The sequence below is a fragment of the Cydia pomonella genome, chromosome 9 (assembly GCF_033807575.1).
Source record: "Cydia pomonella isolate Wapato2018A chromosome 9, ilCydPomo1, whole genome shotgun sequence".
Taxonomy (NCBI): domain Eukaryota; kingdom Metazoa; phylum Arthropoda; class Insecta; order Lepidoptera; family Tortricidae; genus Cydia; species Cydia pomonella.
This window is the reverse complement of record NC_084711.1, coordinates 17133371-17149289: the sequence shown is the minus strand read 5'-3', so window position 1 is coordinate 17149289 and position 15919 is coordinate 17133371. Positions and strand designations below refer to the sequence as shown.

The following is a 15919-nucleotide window of genomic DNA, read 5'->3' as shown; positions in this document are numbered from 1 at the left end:
CTTTAACCCTTTGAATACTTTATATCATAAACACAAACATCACTCAAAAACGCCAACCTCACTCAAGAAGTGTGAAGTTTACTTTGACAGCGCCCGCCATAACACCTATAGTTGTCCTTTTAGGCTTTCTAGGCGTTCAAAAGGTTAAAGTTATAAATTGTACTGTAATGACATGTAATTTTAACCATGTAAGAAATATATGATTTAACTATTGAGTGTAGTGTTGTGTGTAAAACGTGTAACAAGTAAACAGAGTCCTTTATAGTGCATATAGTCGTAACAGGTCTTAAATTAAATATTGCAAGAAGGACTACCAACGACCAACACCATTAAAACTGCACTTTCTGCCTATGCCACTCAGTCGAGACGCGAAATACCTTGAATGACGTCAGACCCATTCAGGTCTACCGCGAAACACGAAAATCAAAATATCGTTATCCTCCTCTTTATCACATTAGCATATTGGAGCGATAATGAAATATCGAGTATCGTGTTTCGCGGTAGCTTTATGCATCTCTTTCCACGGTGTGATTTTTCTTGAAGGTAGTTCCACAGCTGCTTTCAAGGGAATATAGTTCGTGTATCCACACTGACTTGCAGATATGTTAAATCTAACCTCTAGTAAAGCAATACAGCTGCTTTACAGAGAACCACCCTGTTGTTAAGAAAAGGCCTTCAGCGGCATCATTCAAAATAAAAATCGAATCAACGTATTGGCCTAAACGGAACGTTCAGTTTGTAAGGTCAGATGTAAGGTCAGATGTAAGGTTCTCAGCCGTTATGCGCTACGACTATGGCGTAAGCCAGAACAGTGTAAAAAACATGATATAAACAATTCCGATAGTTCATATGAAATATTGTTCCGACGGTGTTATAATATTATTTTAATTTACATTCATAAACATTGTATTGATAAAATTCCTAGTTCCAAAAATGACTAATTAAACTCGGCAAGTGCGAAGAGATCGTTTTCTAAACATTATATACTCGTTCGATCGATTATGAAAGCTGCACTGCATCTTAACTTAGTAATTGGATTAAAATTATTGAAATTCGAAAGTGCTTTTTTCAAATTACCTTACTAATAGATTAATATAAGCGATTAATTCCAAGAATAATTTATATTATTGCAATCAATATAATCTAGGATTATTTTTTGGATTCAATTAGACTTTCAGTTATAACTTTAAGCTATATAGTTTAAAATAAATGCAAATGGAAATTTAGAGATCATCGTAAGAAATAGTCACTTTGAGATCACACCTCTATTCGGATATTCTTTAATTTTTAAATGATAAACTAATATTGTAATTCACAACCCTAATCATAGATACCTTTAAATAAACGCTTTTCTAAATGCTTTTGCTGGGGAATGACTAGATGTGATACCATGGCTAAATTTTATCACCTTATATCGCGACTCAAAAATTAATGCATCAAAATTAAAAAGCTACTTAGAAAAATAAGTGTATATCGTTTACTAAACTACACCTCTTGTTATTTGTCTCCTTTATTAAAAAAACGCGACCCAGCGCGTTTCAGAGAACTATGGCTTGACTATAAACCGTAACTAATATTAAATAATTAATTATTATGTTCTTCTAGACAATATATGAATTTGAAGACATTTATTAACGTAATGATCATATTCATCAAACACTTTACAAACTATTAACCGGGAGCCGTCCAATCACTCAACAATAACATCGTGTAAAGATAAAATCTATTGTGTATAAAAATATCACTATTGCTGTTGGCGAATATAATGTATCTCCGGAGAGGGACACCAGTTCGCGGACTCGACAAAGAAAACGGACTGCGCGCCGCCCTCCGCCGCGCGGTACAAAAAATTACTCTCTATTATGAAAATACACCTTATTTACTTCTAGGTGCGGCGGCAAGCGGCGGGCAATTTGTGGATAACGTGTATGTATAATGTATGTACATTGTAACCTGTAAATAACCTATGTTCATGTAAAATCAGCACCGGTCGCAACAAATGCTTTAACAACAATCAGTCTATTGTCAGAAAGGAAGGTACTTGTGTATTCCCTTTAACGAGGCCCCGTTAGCCACTGACTCATCGCATTGTTCCCGAGAGTACTTCCCAGTAAACAACATAATCGCCACCGCAAGGTCTCTGAATAAGCGCGGCCGAACCGAATATAGGTATTATGAGTAGAGAGCTATCATCTCGCATTAACGGATCAACAAACGGGGAACGGGGACTCGTCAAAGCAACCTACATCTGGCACTCGGTATATTTATTGAAAGGCACGCAATAAGCGGAAAGGTGTGACTGCAGATAGGCCCCCGGCGACACTCCGATCACAGACTAGATAAATCTACTGACAGTCTTCATTACGACCTTAAAGTCACATCTACACAAACCCGGAGCGAGAGATGCGATACGCCCCACGACGACATAAAGCATACCGGATTATACTTTAGAGCAGACGTGCGACAAAAATAAAAATATATGTTTTGAGTGAAATAGGAATGCGAGGCGGGCGGATCGCTAGTGCTGCAACGCTACGTTAAGTCGGGCGGTCAAGCGGGCGGTTCGGTCCCGGAGGTCGCGCATCTCTCGCTCGGGCGGTCCTCGGCGGAGGCTACATGGGGAAGCGCTGCGCGGGCTGGGCGACGAGCGGCGGCGGGCTCTTGCCGGCGGCGGGCTGCAGCCGGCCCAGGTGCTGCGCCAGCGTGTGGCGCCGCAGGTACAGCGGCGTCTTGAAGCAGCGCCCGCACGTCGCGCAGGCCACGGGCTGCGCCTCGTGGATGAGGCGCACGTGCTGGCGCAGGTTGGACGCGTTGCTGTACCGGCGCCCGCAGCGCGAGCAGCGCACCCCTCCGCCTCCGCCCGCTGCCAACAACACCACGTTCGCACTGCCTGCCCAGCCGCAGCGTCGCCGCCGCCCGCGCCGGCCGACGGGGACGCTGCGGCTGCCGCCGTCGCCCGACACCCGCGCGCCTAGCCACCTGCACCGTGCACCGAGCACCGAGCACCAAGCCGACCGCCTCCTCTACTACGAGTGCTAAAGGTTCGCCGGGGGCGCGGCTGTCCGAGTCGACGTGTGCGTGTGATAATGATGTGGAAGTGATAACAGATATGACAATATTTACCTTCCCCGCTGTCTTCTCTGACGTCGGCGTTCATTCCGCTCATGAGATCCATGTTTCCTAAAGGACAAAAAGAAACGATTGTTAGCCACGCGTGAAAACTGCAAGTATTAGCAAAAGTTACAAAGATTATTTTGACTGACCTTGCAGGGCTGCGAAAGGGTTCGCGAGAGTGTTGTTCTCGTTGTAGTAAATCTGCGGGAAACTGGAGCGCTCCTCGTCGCTGGCTTCCTGTTCCATGACTTCCATTTTTGGTTCTAAAAGATCGGACGCGTTGAAATCTTGACACTTTACGTCGGGCCGGTCCGAGCCTCCCGGGTCCATGAGAATATCGTTCTCTTCGGTCTTGACATCGGTAGCTTCGAGATCAGTTTTCACCCGTATGGTCGGGTAGGTGCATTCGTTATAGTCATCATTATTAGGCCTCATTTGACTAGACGTTTGGGAAGGAGTTTCATCAGCGAGATTATTTCTGGCAGCATCGGGAGAATTGATGGTGGAGCGGCGACTGGCGGTCTTGTCGGGATCGTCGGGCGCGTCGACGGTTTGGCTTGTGGCTTTGGAGGAGGAGGTAGACTGTGACGGCTTGGCGCTGAGCAAATTACGGAGTTGGGAAGGAGGAGATTTTCGATTCACTTTCTGCAAACAAAACGATAATGTCAAACCAACACTATAACAGTCTGCTAACTATTCAGGTAAGTAATTGCAAGTGCTTTTTTAGGGGGCCCTGAAGTATTAATATCGCATACACCAAAGTATTTCCATATTTCTGCTCTGCTTCGTTGTCAGTCACAGTATCTATCATATCTTGGTAAAATACCATACTAAAGAGAAGAAGCAGTGAGTAAGTATCCCCGGTTATTCATCTCATAGATGTTTACGTTATTTTGATAGGTACAATAAAGATGTCGCAACTAATAATATCGAGGGCTTCATGCTAAAGGGGCGTATAAGCAAGAACCCTACTTTTCAGGAGACACAAAAAACTGAATAACTTTTGTTACAATGTACCGATTGTTCTACAATTTTGCATAGAGTATTTAAATTACTATCTTTTTCATGTGTCATGCCTAGTTTCGTTCTACCTATTCTAAAAAGCAGTAATTATGTAGTTACGCCTCTTTACCACGACAATAATTTCCGACATTTAGGTTGAAATTTTTTGAAAAATACTTGAGATTTATGGTCGTATAATTCATATTTTTTTTCTATTCGATAATTTAATCATGAAAGGTGGAAATACTGTTAATAATTCGAAATACTTTAATTTTACAGTAATTTAGTCATCATTGTGTAGTTTCTTCTATTTTTTCTGATTTTTATACGCCCGTCTGGGCTGACGAATCTATCGTGTAAGTATCCTTTATTTGTGGTCGTATAATAGGGCGCCAAATTATATTGTGAGTAAATGTTCATAAGTTCATCTAGATTTTACCATTAAAATGATTCCTGATGGTTTTGATAGTGTCACAACTGTCCACGAGATTAAGCAATGTCGACTCGAGCTGGTTACCGATTGGGTAAGTAACTGTTTTGAATAGCCACTTTGAGCATTTCAGTGTTTCAATAGCCTCCGTGGTCTAGTGGTTAGAGCGGTTGTCTCTCGATTCGGAGGTTCTGGGTTCTAATCCCGGTGGGGACACTGTCAAGCAAAAGTCGCTTTGTGACTTTGTGAGACTATTCCCGGTTTAGCTAGGACATTGCAGGCTGAATCACCTGATTGTCCGAAAAGTAAGATGATTCTGTGCTTCGGAAGGCACGGTGTAAAGTCGTTGGTGATAATAGAGGGAAAAATCGAAGGGAAAAGAAGCAGAGGGAAAAGAAAAACTGCATGGATGGATAACCTTAGGAGTTGGACGGGAATGGACGCTGCCTCGCTGGGCAGAAAGACTGCAAATAGAGAAGAGTTCCGGACTGTGGTAGCCGACATCCGTTGAGGATATGGTACCTGAAGAAGAAGAAGAAGAATCTTACAACTCACACGATAAGAAGAAGTGTTTCAAAAGACAATCACGCCGCTTACTCGGATTTTTGCCTATAATAGCAGTCGTTTAGCCGTTCGGTGGGAGTTAGCGTTAAAACGTGTGGGCTTACTTAAGAAAACTGACTTAACTGAATTCCAATAAGATCATTTTTACTATTTGTGATAGTATTAGGTAAATGGTAGTCACTCAAAAGTCGAGTAGTACAGAACGATTTTACAGAAAAGAATTGAAATCGGTAGTAAAGGATGCATAGAAATTGCTAAGACAACACAATGATAGCTTTACTAAAAAAGCAGTCAAGAAACAATCAAACGATTAAATTTAGAGTGCATTAACTAGAACAAAAGGTTAAAACGTATCAAAACTTGTATTTATACAATAAACATTACTCCTTCTTTAATGGTACCACTGGTAACAAAATTATAACTATCTTAAACAATAAAATATTATTCAAAACTTCTAAACAAATAAATACGACATCATTTATCGTCATTTCATAAAAAGAAACAATATTAAACCTTCTCTACTAATAAACCTAAAAGTAATTTAGCTTACAACTTAACCCACTTACGTCTCCATCAAATTATAACAGAGGAATGTTACACTTAAGAATTACAACCGCCCCGACGGAGGACGAGTGGCTACAGACATATGAGGTAATCAGCCCGCAGCACACGCAGTGGGCCTTAAACAGCTTTGACTCATTCAAATCTCCAGGGATGGATGGGATCTTCCCTGCGCTTCTTAAATGGGGCGGGAAGCATCTCACTCTGAAGGTGACCATCGTTCTGCGCGCCTGTCTGGCTCATAGGTACGTGTCGAAGCAATGGAGGGAGGTCTTGACCTTATCTTCATACCGAAACCAGGTAAAAGCGACTACTCGGACCCCAAATCCTTCAGGCCCATCAGCCTGACCTCTTTCATGTTGAAAACATTAGAGAGGTTGTGTGACAGGTACCTTAGAGAGAGGGTGCTAATTCATGTGCCCTTGCATCCAAACTAACATGCCTACAAACCTGGCAAATCTACAGAATCAGCACTTCATGCATGTAAGTAAAATTGAGGTGGCGATCAAAAACAGATCCATGTGCTTAGGAACCTTCATAGATATAGAAGGGGCTTTCGACAGGCTGAACCTGGTCAGCAGCATTACAGCAGCAGCACTGGTAAGACATGGCGCGAATGCAGTTATGACAGAATGGATAAACAACATGTTGAGCCAATGAACCATCAAACTCGGGACGGGCGAAACACAGCAGGCATTAATAGCAAAATTAATACCAAGGAGGAGTCCTATCGCCACTACTACTGTAGAACCTTGTGGTAAATGACCTGATCATCACACTAAACAATAATCACTATTACACAATCGGCGATGCTGGCGACATAGTTATACTGACGAGCGGCAATCATGCAACTGCAAATGATTGTAACAACGAACTCTCAGTCAATCCTAACAAAACTGAGCTGGTTATGTTCACCAACAAACGCAACTTGGGAAACTTCCGCCTTCCCAAACTGTTCGACACTGAACTCCAACTATCTGCTGAGGTAAAGTATTAAGGGGTAATACTTGACAGCAATTTGAATTGAAGCAATCACCTAAACGGCAAAATTGACAAAGCCACAGTCGTATTCTGGCAGTGTCGTAAAATGGTGGGTAGAACCTAGGGGCTAACCCCAAAGATAACTCTATGGCTTTACCAGGCAGCCATACGACCAATAATAAGCTAAGGTAGTTTGGTGGCCACGCACCAAACTATCCATAGTTGAAGCTAAACTACAACGACTCCAGAGGTTGGCCTATATGGCGACCACGGGCTGCATGAGGACAATACAAACCACGGCCCTGGAAGCCTTACTGGGCCTGCCGCCGCTGCACCTCTTTATACAACAGGAAGCGCTAGGCTACGGCGGTACGTCTCAAAAAATCTAATCTCAGGAGACCACCTAGGGTACCACACACCGAGATCCTCTACGAGGCGATAGGTAAGGAACCGCTAATAGAAGCGGTGACTGACAGGATACCCAGACAATTCGTCTTCGACAAGAAATACAAGATACAGTTACACGAAGAACCTCGTGAAGGGCTCAACCCAAGAGAGCTGAGAATCTTCACGGATGGAACAAAGACAAGGTCAGGCAATGGCGCTGGAGTATTCTCAGAGGACCTAAATATACATATCTCAACACCACTAGGTGCCCACAACACAGTCTTCCAGGCATAATATATGGGCATCATAATGGCAGCACACGCAATCGCCTCAAGGAAAGTATTGGACTACCCCATCCCCATTGGTCAGTACTACAAGCTCTGCAAAGTTATACTTTGACCTCAGGGCTAATCTACGAATGCCACAAAGCTCTGTCAGAGGTGAGCACCACCACCAGCGTAACTCTGCAGTGGATCAATGCGAATGGAACGATGCGGCCGACATATTGGCGAGAGGAGGTTCGGAACTGAGGGTGGCAGGACCGGAGCCAATTATACCTCTGCCTTATGCCTGGCTCCGGAAGATGCTGCGACACAACACCAAGGTAAAACACCAACAGTACTGGTCTAACCTAGGCACGTGCAGGCAGGCGAAGGAAGCCCTCCCGACAATCGACCCCGGTTTGTCGAGGAGGCTGAGACAGCTGAAGAGGCCACAGCTCCGGCTTTTGACTGGGGCCATAACCGGCCCCGCCCCACTAAACAAACACCTACTAACCCTACGTGCTACAGATAGCCCCATCTGCAGAGCGTACATGGAGGCAGAGTGTAATGCACTAGACACTGACTGAGAGACAGGCGGTCCTAGTGCGCTTACCCGCTTGACAGAAAGGGATAGCAATATGCGGCAATCAAGGACGCTGTCTCCGCGCCCCTTTGGCCCGGCATTATTTGAAGGCCAACGTAATTTTTGTACGGTCGTATGTTCATACGCCTCTTTGCCGCGACGCACTTTGAGGATAGTTGGTAAAAGTTTATGGTCGTATGTATGTACGCCTATATAGCGTGACACTATTTCGTGGTTCGCACTGTCACGTGAGAGAAGTATGTACGTACGCCTTTATACTCCGATGAATATTGGGGACTGAATGAAAATATCACTTATACGCCTTCAGTACGCCTTTTTGGAACGACATTAAATGATGACTGTCAGTTATACGCCAAATGATTTTTTAATTATTTAACTAACTAATTGTTATGATAAAATTATGAAAAAAATTGTGCTTACGTATTGTTACAAGACGAATACGATGCCGTTAAAAACGAAAAATGGCATTTTTGCGTATACGCCCCTTTGGCCTGAAGCCCTCGATATAATCGCACATACCTATGATAAACTAGTCCAATAACAATGGCACAGTCAAACTTGTATAAACTGGTGTATCCATACCTTGTCCATAGCGCGAATATGCAGCGCGTCGCCGGTGCGCAGGAACGCAGTCTGTTGCGCTTGAGCGATGTTGACCTGCCCCTCAAACATGATCCACTGTTGTACCTTGTCGTTGTGCTGCGAACAGTCCGTCAGACCGCGGATCTACAGCGCGTCGGCGGTGCACAGGAACGCAGTCTGTTGCGCTTGAGCGAAGTTGACCTGCCCCTCAAACATGATCCGCTGTCGTACCTTGTCGTTGTGCTGCGAGCAGTCCGTCAGACCGCGGATCTGCAGCGCGTCGGCGATGCACAGGAACGCAGCCTGTAGCGCTTGAGCGAAGTTAACCTGCCCCTCAAACATGATCCACTGTTGTACCTTGTCGTTGTGCTGCGAGCAGTCCGTTAGACCGCGGATCTGCAGCGCGTCGGCGGTGCGCAGGAACGCAGTCAGTTGCGCTTGAGCGATGTTGACTTGCCCCGCATACATGAACTGCAGCAGCGCACGAACATGCGACACTTCGCAGTCACGCATGAATATTATGGGGTGCGGACATGGGTTGTTCTGGAACAAACCACTCAAATTGTATATTTTAGCAATGCTACATTTTCGAAGAGCACACTTTGCTAGATAAATTTGTCCTTCGTCGAGACAGAAAAAAAACTCAAATGCCTCAAGAACTCGACAAATGAATTTCTTGTGATGAGTAAAAAGAAAACACCGGAAAAAAAAACTCAATGCCTCGAGAACTCGACAAATAAATTTCTTGTGATGAGTAAAAAGAAAACACCCATATAACACGTGATGTGTCTATAGTGTATTTCTTTAGGTAGTTAAATAAATGTATACAATGCTTTTTTTTAACGCTTGTTTGTGGTTCGCGTGCCACGGCCGCTACTGAAAACCATCGTGAGCGCGAATTACTGGCCGAAGGGTGTGACATTGAGGCGGTTTCGTCGGAATCTGCCGAATCCCGCACCGGAACAAGTGATGCAACTGCGTCGCCAAAATGATTTTAAGATTTTAAAATATACAAAATAATGCATATATGTTAGTTCGTTAGGTATGTAGGGCCTTAATTGCCTGAAAATAAATGATATTTAATTTAATTTACAATTTCAGGTACTTAAAACATTTATTACCTAATTACTTACTTAGTTTTTTTTTAATTAAAAAATTTGACGTGTCTTTTTAATGAAAAACGATTTTAACAATATAGTAACTATTACTTATGAAAGCAAAATGATGTTATTGGTCGTATATGATTTATAAGTGTTACATATTTGCCGTGACTTATTTTTCAATAAAAAGACACGTCGAGATCGTCTTTCTTTTTTCTAACGCTAAAAAATAACGAATTATAGAGCCATTTAAACAAATATTACAAAACTGTGTAAATAGCCGGGTTCACACAGAGCGAGCATACGCGCAAGGCAATTTCCTCACGCACAAAACGGTAAGCTCGCTCTGTGTGGACCCGTCTAATGAATCTTCTTGCCTAATAAAATACCATATTGTGTTTTATTTACGTTGTCAAAAGAAATACACTATATCATATCACATCGCCTGCACTCCACCTACTTATAGTTTTTTTGTTTGATGTTGATTTTTTAATTTAGTAAGTGCAATTTAAACGGGATTTTGGGTACTAATATTGCGTATTAACTTGAAAATCACGTAATAGAAGTACAATGTACAACATTCGACGACGTTTCGGTAAGGACATTTAGATGTGTGATGAGCACGATTTGTTCTTGAGTCATGAGTGTTTTCTATGAAAGTATTTAAGTACCCACAACACAAGCTTTATTGAGCTTACTGTGGGACTTAGTCAATTTGTGTAATAATGTCCTATAATAATATTTAAAAAAAAGTCGCGTTCAATATGTCGGGCGTAATTTTAACGTTAACACTTAAATACAAATTTGTCATATTTGTCAGAACAATGACGTCATAAAAGTGCTCATAAAATTAAACAGTTGTATTGCAATACATGTGCTATATTATGCTACCGGATATTAATTCCTTTGCTTTGTTATATTATGTAATAAAAATAATCACAGAATTATCTATGTGCTTGTTGCATAAGCAACACGTACCTATAATTGTCTTTGACGCCAAAAAAACATTTGATCTATAATTTCGATGATTTTAGTTCATGATAAGATTGTGTCAACCATAAAATGTGGCTTTCGATACGAGAAGGGTCCTTATGCACATGGAGCATAAGGTCCCATAAGGCATGGAACGCCACAAATGTGTAAGGTACTACTTTTACATGAATATAATCATGGCTAGCATAAATTAGGTTTACTTCGTTTTACAGGTTTGCTTCATTACTTTACTACTCAAGATGGCAAATTTTTGGGCATTATTTTGAAGTATACTATATTCAGGGTTTTAACACATTTATGGCTATAAAAGAACACGTGTGTCCATTTTGAACTGGAAACGAGGCGGCCGGCACCGAAAGTGTTGAAATTGTGCTACAACATGTTTCTTTGTTTACCTATTATGAGTCAAAAAACCATGAATAACAAATGTTTATTCACTGGCCACAATCATGGTATTAAACCATGGTCAAGGTATACTTACGTCATGGTTGTTTTATCTCAGTTCAAGGGGTCACTTTATTTCAATGGGTCATTGTTTATATAAAAATAAATAATCATCATGGTAATTAAACTATTTGCTAAATAAACATTTTAATATTTTTGACATTTTCTTGATTTCATCTTATATTACTATGTGCAAACCTCCAGGTGAAGTAAGTTAGTTATGTGGGTATAAAACCTCTTGGACATTGTGGCACTAGGATTATAGTCCATAGCAAGTAATTATCTATATACCTCTTCATAGTCATAAATTCATAATCTTAAGGCACTTTAGGTATAATAGAAATAATAGTTGTTCATTATTTCTAAAACTAAAAGCCCCTTAATGCCCCTTTAACCACAAATGGTATAGGTTTAGTCATAAAATTTAACAATGAAAAGATGTTTCATTATCCATAAAACCATTAGTTATTGGTTGGTTCAGAAATTCCTCAATCCAAGAGTTTGCATCACTACCTAATTATGGGCCGCATATTCCCCATTTCGAAATTAATTATGATTATGAAACATAACATAAATAAAGTTGATATTACTGGACTTTGTACTTTGAGACAACAGTCATTAGTAAATCAATGGGGACCAGTTGATTACATGGTGTCATTACAATTAGGTTAATCACCCCTGATAAAGAGAGAATGTGTTAACTTGCACACAATGTCATTCATTGTATAATCAAGTTAATAATATGACCCTGTACATTATGTACTCTTGATACATTTTGAGTTCTATTTATTTAATCAATGTAATACAGTGAATATATGAAAAACAGTTTCTTCAATTCGTGGCTTTTCCAGTGCCCTAACAAATGTTGGTCTTTAAGAAGTCTTTGATGTTGGATAGGACTGAAATCAATTGGAACAAAAAAACTTTTTGTTAAAAATGATGATTTTGTCACTGACTGTACATTTTTCCAAAATCTGTTAGTGCTGTCATTTTTTCCGGGTCTCTTTAGACCATTTTTACGTAAATTATGAGTTAAGGTAAACCATTTTTCATTATTCATAAGTATTCTTTTGTTAGGGTCAGATTTCCACCAAGGCCTAAAAGGCCCGGGCAACCTAGCAATGGTTTTGAGATTGAGAAGGCCGCCTAAATTCTAAGTGGCATACCAAGTCACTGGCCCAATATTACAGGGTTCTATGGTTCAGTTTTATCAAGTGAACATTGTCATAGTGACATTGAGTCGAATTTCAACTTTCTTGAAAATGTAAAATAGAACCCTGGAATATTGGGCCAGCGAAGTCCTAGGTCTCTAAATCCGGGTCTGTCTTTTGTAATAAGCATACTGTTGTACCTGTATTAAAATCACATTTGTTTACCTTGTTCTACTAAAATAAAATAAATAATAAAGTTATTTACACATGTGATTTGCTGGCAATATGATTAGCACTTTAGAGTTACAGTAAATATAAGGAATTAGACTTTATGAGCATCTTTATCAATTGCTAAATATAAACAATTGATATAAAGTTTTAGTTGATAAAAATATTTAAAGCATCAACCACATAACAACTTATGAAACACAGATAAAATAAACAACTTAAGACTGCTGCAAATATGATACCAAATAATGCAAAAAGTATAAGTACCAGATGAATTAAGGATGCCTATTTTTATAAGTACTACATGAATTTAGGACTCCCAGTTCTGTTTTTTTTTTTTAATATTATATTTACATTTCAAACTAGTTACATAGATTTAAAAAAATGCAGGATGTAGGTAAATCAATATTGGATTGAAAACCACATGTGATAAGTGTGAGATAACCGAATAATGTGATAACTTAATTGTTAGATAAAAAAAGCATGGAGAAAATATGGGGTGTGTCCCATAGCACCTGGACATTGCAATACAAAATGAAAGTAATGTTAAAACATCTCCATGGGAAATCTAGTTTTGATCTGTCTTGATCTTATCATTTAACAAGACCTATGTTTGACTAAGGATTAGATTGTTAAGGATTTTGGCATGGATTGTAGTGTCATTTGCTAGAGATTGTTGTATATTGTATAATTAAAAAAATTACATGTAACTTAACACTTGTCAAGACAGTTTGAAAGAAAGGTGTAATTAACTAGTTAATTTTATTTTAATCAATTCTCTAACAATGCAGGCATCATGAAAGTAGACAATAAAATGAATGGTTTGAATTTCAAATCACACTCCAAAGTAATTCAGCCACATGAAACCCGCACATTGCATTGCATTCCTCGAAATTATATACCAAAAAAATGCACTAGAGATTTCTAATGTGAAAATATGCATTAATTAAGACATTCACACAGAGCTCAGCCTGCAGGAGTAACAAAGGACATTAATCCCATGGCACATCAGTATGCTAATCAGTCAATTAGAAAAATTTATGTGCAATTTTTAATTAGGTACAAATAAATGAAATCACGAGTACTTAACCGGAACGCAAGACATGGCATTTGTAAGTAGATCAAGTGTTTTATACATAACAACTTTCACTAGAGTCATTGTAATGGTGACACATCAAAGTGTGGGGAGTGAAAGATCGACTTACTTTAAATAATTCCTTGAAATAAGGACTGCAGGCCGAAAGAACCACTTTGTGGGCCTCCAGCCTGTGTCCCTCGCACGCCAGGGTGACATCCACGAAGTCCTCATCATCGCGCAGCGCCTCGAATTGAGAAGTTATATTTGCTTGAAAATTGTTCCATCTCAAACAGAATTGCTGGTCGCCACCCAGTTCTGTACCTTCCATTACTTATAGACATAACTCGCTATCCCTGCTCATTTAATTCTTTTATAAGAATTGTAAAATATTGAAAATAAATATATCACAGTAACTTGCAATTTCAGTCGCCGTCTGCCCGAAAATCTTATGAAAGAAAACAATCAATAAAATCTCGTACCAATATAAGAAAAATAAAACTTTTTAATTTGTCATTTGAGTACCTAACTGAGTACATTCACTTTAACGTTCCGATACACACTAAACAGATTCGATACATCTTTGAGAACAGTAATAATATCGCACCAACTGACGTAATACACGTCCGTCTTATCAAAAGAATCAATAATTACTAAAATGTAAGATTCATTTATAAGGGAAGCAGCGTCAAATAATTAAAATGACTAATTGTTGCTATAGTTGGTCAAACCAATTTGTCAGTAAATAAGAACAATAAAAACTATACTCATCCTTTTCTTTTGGATGCTAGTACTAGTGTAACACAAAGATAGTATGACTCCCTCTGTCTATGTTTGAAATGAGATAGCCCTTTGACAAACTATATTTATCATTTACATTCATGTACAAATGCCTTTAGTTGTATTTTACGTTCCGTTTCATAATTGTCTATGGTTACTGTATTATATCAATTTTATTTAATCTGTTCGTATTTACATAAATTATTTTTAATTGTAACAAATTAGCAAATTACAGGCGATTTACTGGCGCAATTAAATAGAGGCATTGTAACCAACAATGGATTTCCATAATATATATTATATGTAATTTTATTAGTTGCTTTTATATAAATCCTTTCCTCCTTAATTTTATCTTGGGCATATAATTATATATAAAAAAACAATTTCTGTAATAATTTTATTACACAACCAAATAAAAACAAATTACATTCCACTTAGTAATAAGCTGTAGTTAATATTACAGTGCTTGTTCTCCTTCAACCATTTCCTTTAAATTTAGTAATTCAAATTGGCCACTGCCTTTAGTTTCTGTCCTTATCAATTCATCCAAATTCCTGAAATTTCCTGGATCAATAAGGCAAATTATGTTGCAATTTCCAGAATCCCAGTTTTCTTCTTCAACACTTGTTGTTAATTTAACAACTTTTTCTTTAGTCTTCCGTGCATCTTTGCCTGTAAGAAGAATTCTGACTCTCATCTGAGCTCTCTCAAGAGGTATTTCTTTCTTGAGCAGCTGAATCACATCCAGAGCTTGTTGTTTAGCATTCTTATTAACATTTACAGAAAAATGAATATCTTTCATTGCTTTTTCTATGATTGAGACGGGATATGGTCTCTTAGTTTCTGGATTTATGCATTTATCAGCCACAGTGGTTGCAATATCTTTAAACAGGGATTCAATTTGAGAATGCCGCTCTTTGTCAGACACTTGTAGTTCACCTTTTTCTAAAATTTCCTTACATATTTCTGTTAGGTCTTCCTTGGCAAACACTTTTACAAGGTCCTCTTTCTTAGCCACTTGTCCTTTGGAAACATTAGTAAACACGGTGTGTGTCTGTAGAACTTCGTCAATATCTTTCTCTCTGAAAATAAACAATTAATGTAGAACCTTAAATATTATGTACCAAGTATTTGTTGCAACATGTTATGAAATTTCTATAAATACCACATACACTTTATTTCTCCACGATAATACTTTGTTCCTGTAACATGCTATTTCAAATCTTTTACCACCTTTTTTTAACCTAACTATCGCCACATTCGTCAAACGAATTTGGTTGGTGGGTGTGAATATCTTTGACATCTTGTTTTCATGAGACTAAACAGCAACACATTGACATTAAAATAATCGATAACGAATAAAATAAAACGAGATCAATTGGAGGAAATGACGATTCTTCTCTCCCCAAACAAAAAATCAGAACATTTGCGAAATGCGCACAAAAACAAGTTCAACGAACTGTCATTCACGAAAGAAAGAAGTACCAATAGCACAGAACAAAAAAATAATAATTAAAAAACCAAAAAATCTAAAACAAGACAAAAAACTGGCCCAGCAACATAAAAACGTAATTTGTCTGTGGATTACGAACATATTTTATACTGTTGGCGCCTCCGATATCAATGATATTTCATACTAAATACTTGGCTTTCGTTGACG

At 39.2% G+C, this 15919-nt stretch overlaps 2 protein-coding genes across 4 annotated transcripts in view; both read right to left on the bottom strand.

The window, feature by feature from the left end:
- The window catches only part of LOC133521527 (uncharacterized), a 36989-nt gene extending 22875 nt beyond the window's left edge, over positions 1-14114 (bottom strand). The window contains exons 1-4 of one of the 3 annotated variants that reach the window (XM_061856533.1): positions 13610-14114; positions 8846-9031; positions 3264-3759; positions 3124-3180 (exon numbers count right to left, since the gene is read on the bottom strand). In XM_061856533.1, coding sequence (XP_061712517.1) covers positions 3124-3180; positions 3264-3759; positions 8846-9031; positions 13610-13810 — 940 coding nt within the window. In that variant the 5' untranslated portion in view covers positions 13811-14114. The other 2 variants (XM_061856535.1, XM_061856536.1) reach the window with 2 other exon arrangements.
- Positions 14115-14642: 528 nt separating this feature from the next.
- LOC133521530 (ribosome maturation protein SBDS) lies at positions 14643-15798 on the bottom strand. The gene is made up of 2 exons (XM_061856539.1): positions 15432-15798; positions 14643-15341 (listed from the first exon to the last, which is right to left on the bottom strand). Exons 1-2 carry the CDS (start codon positions 15560-15562, stop codon positions 14717-14719), a joined length of 756 nt encoding a protein of 251 aa, XP_061712523.1. The 5' UTR covers positions 15563-15798; the 3' UTR covers positions 14643-14716.
- Positions 15799-15919: the final 121 nt, after the last annotated feature.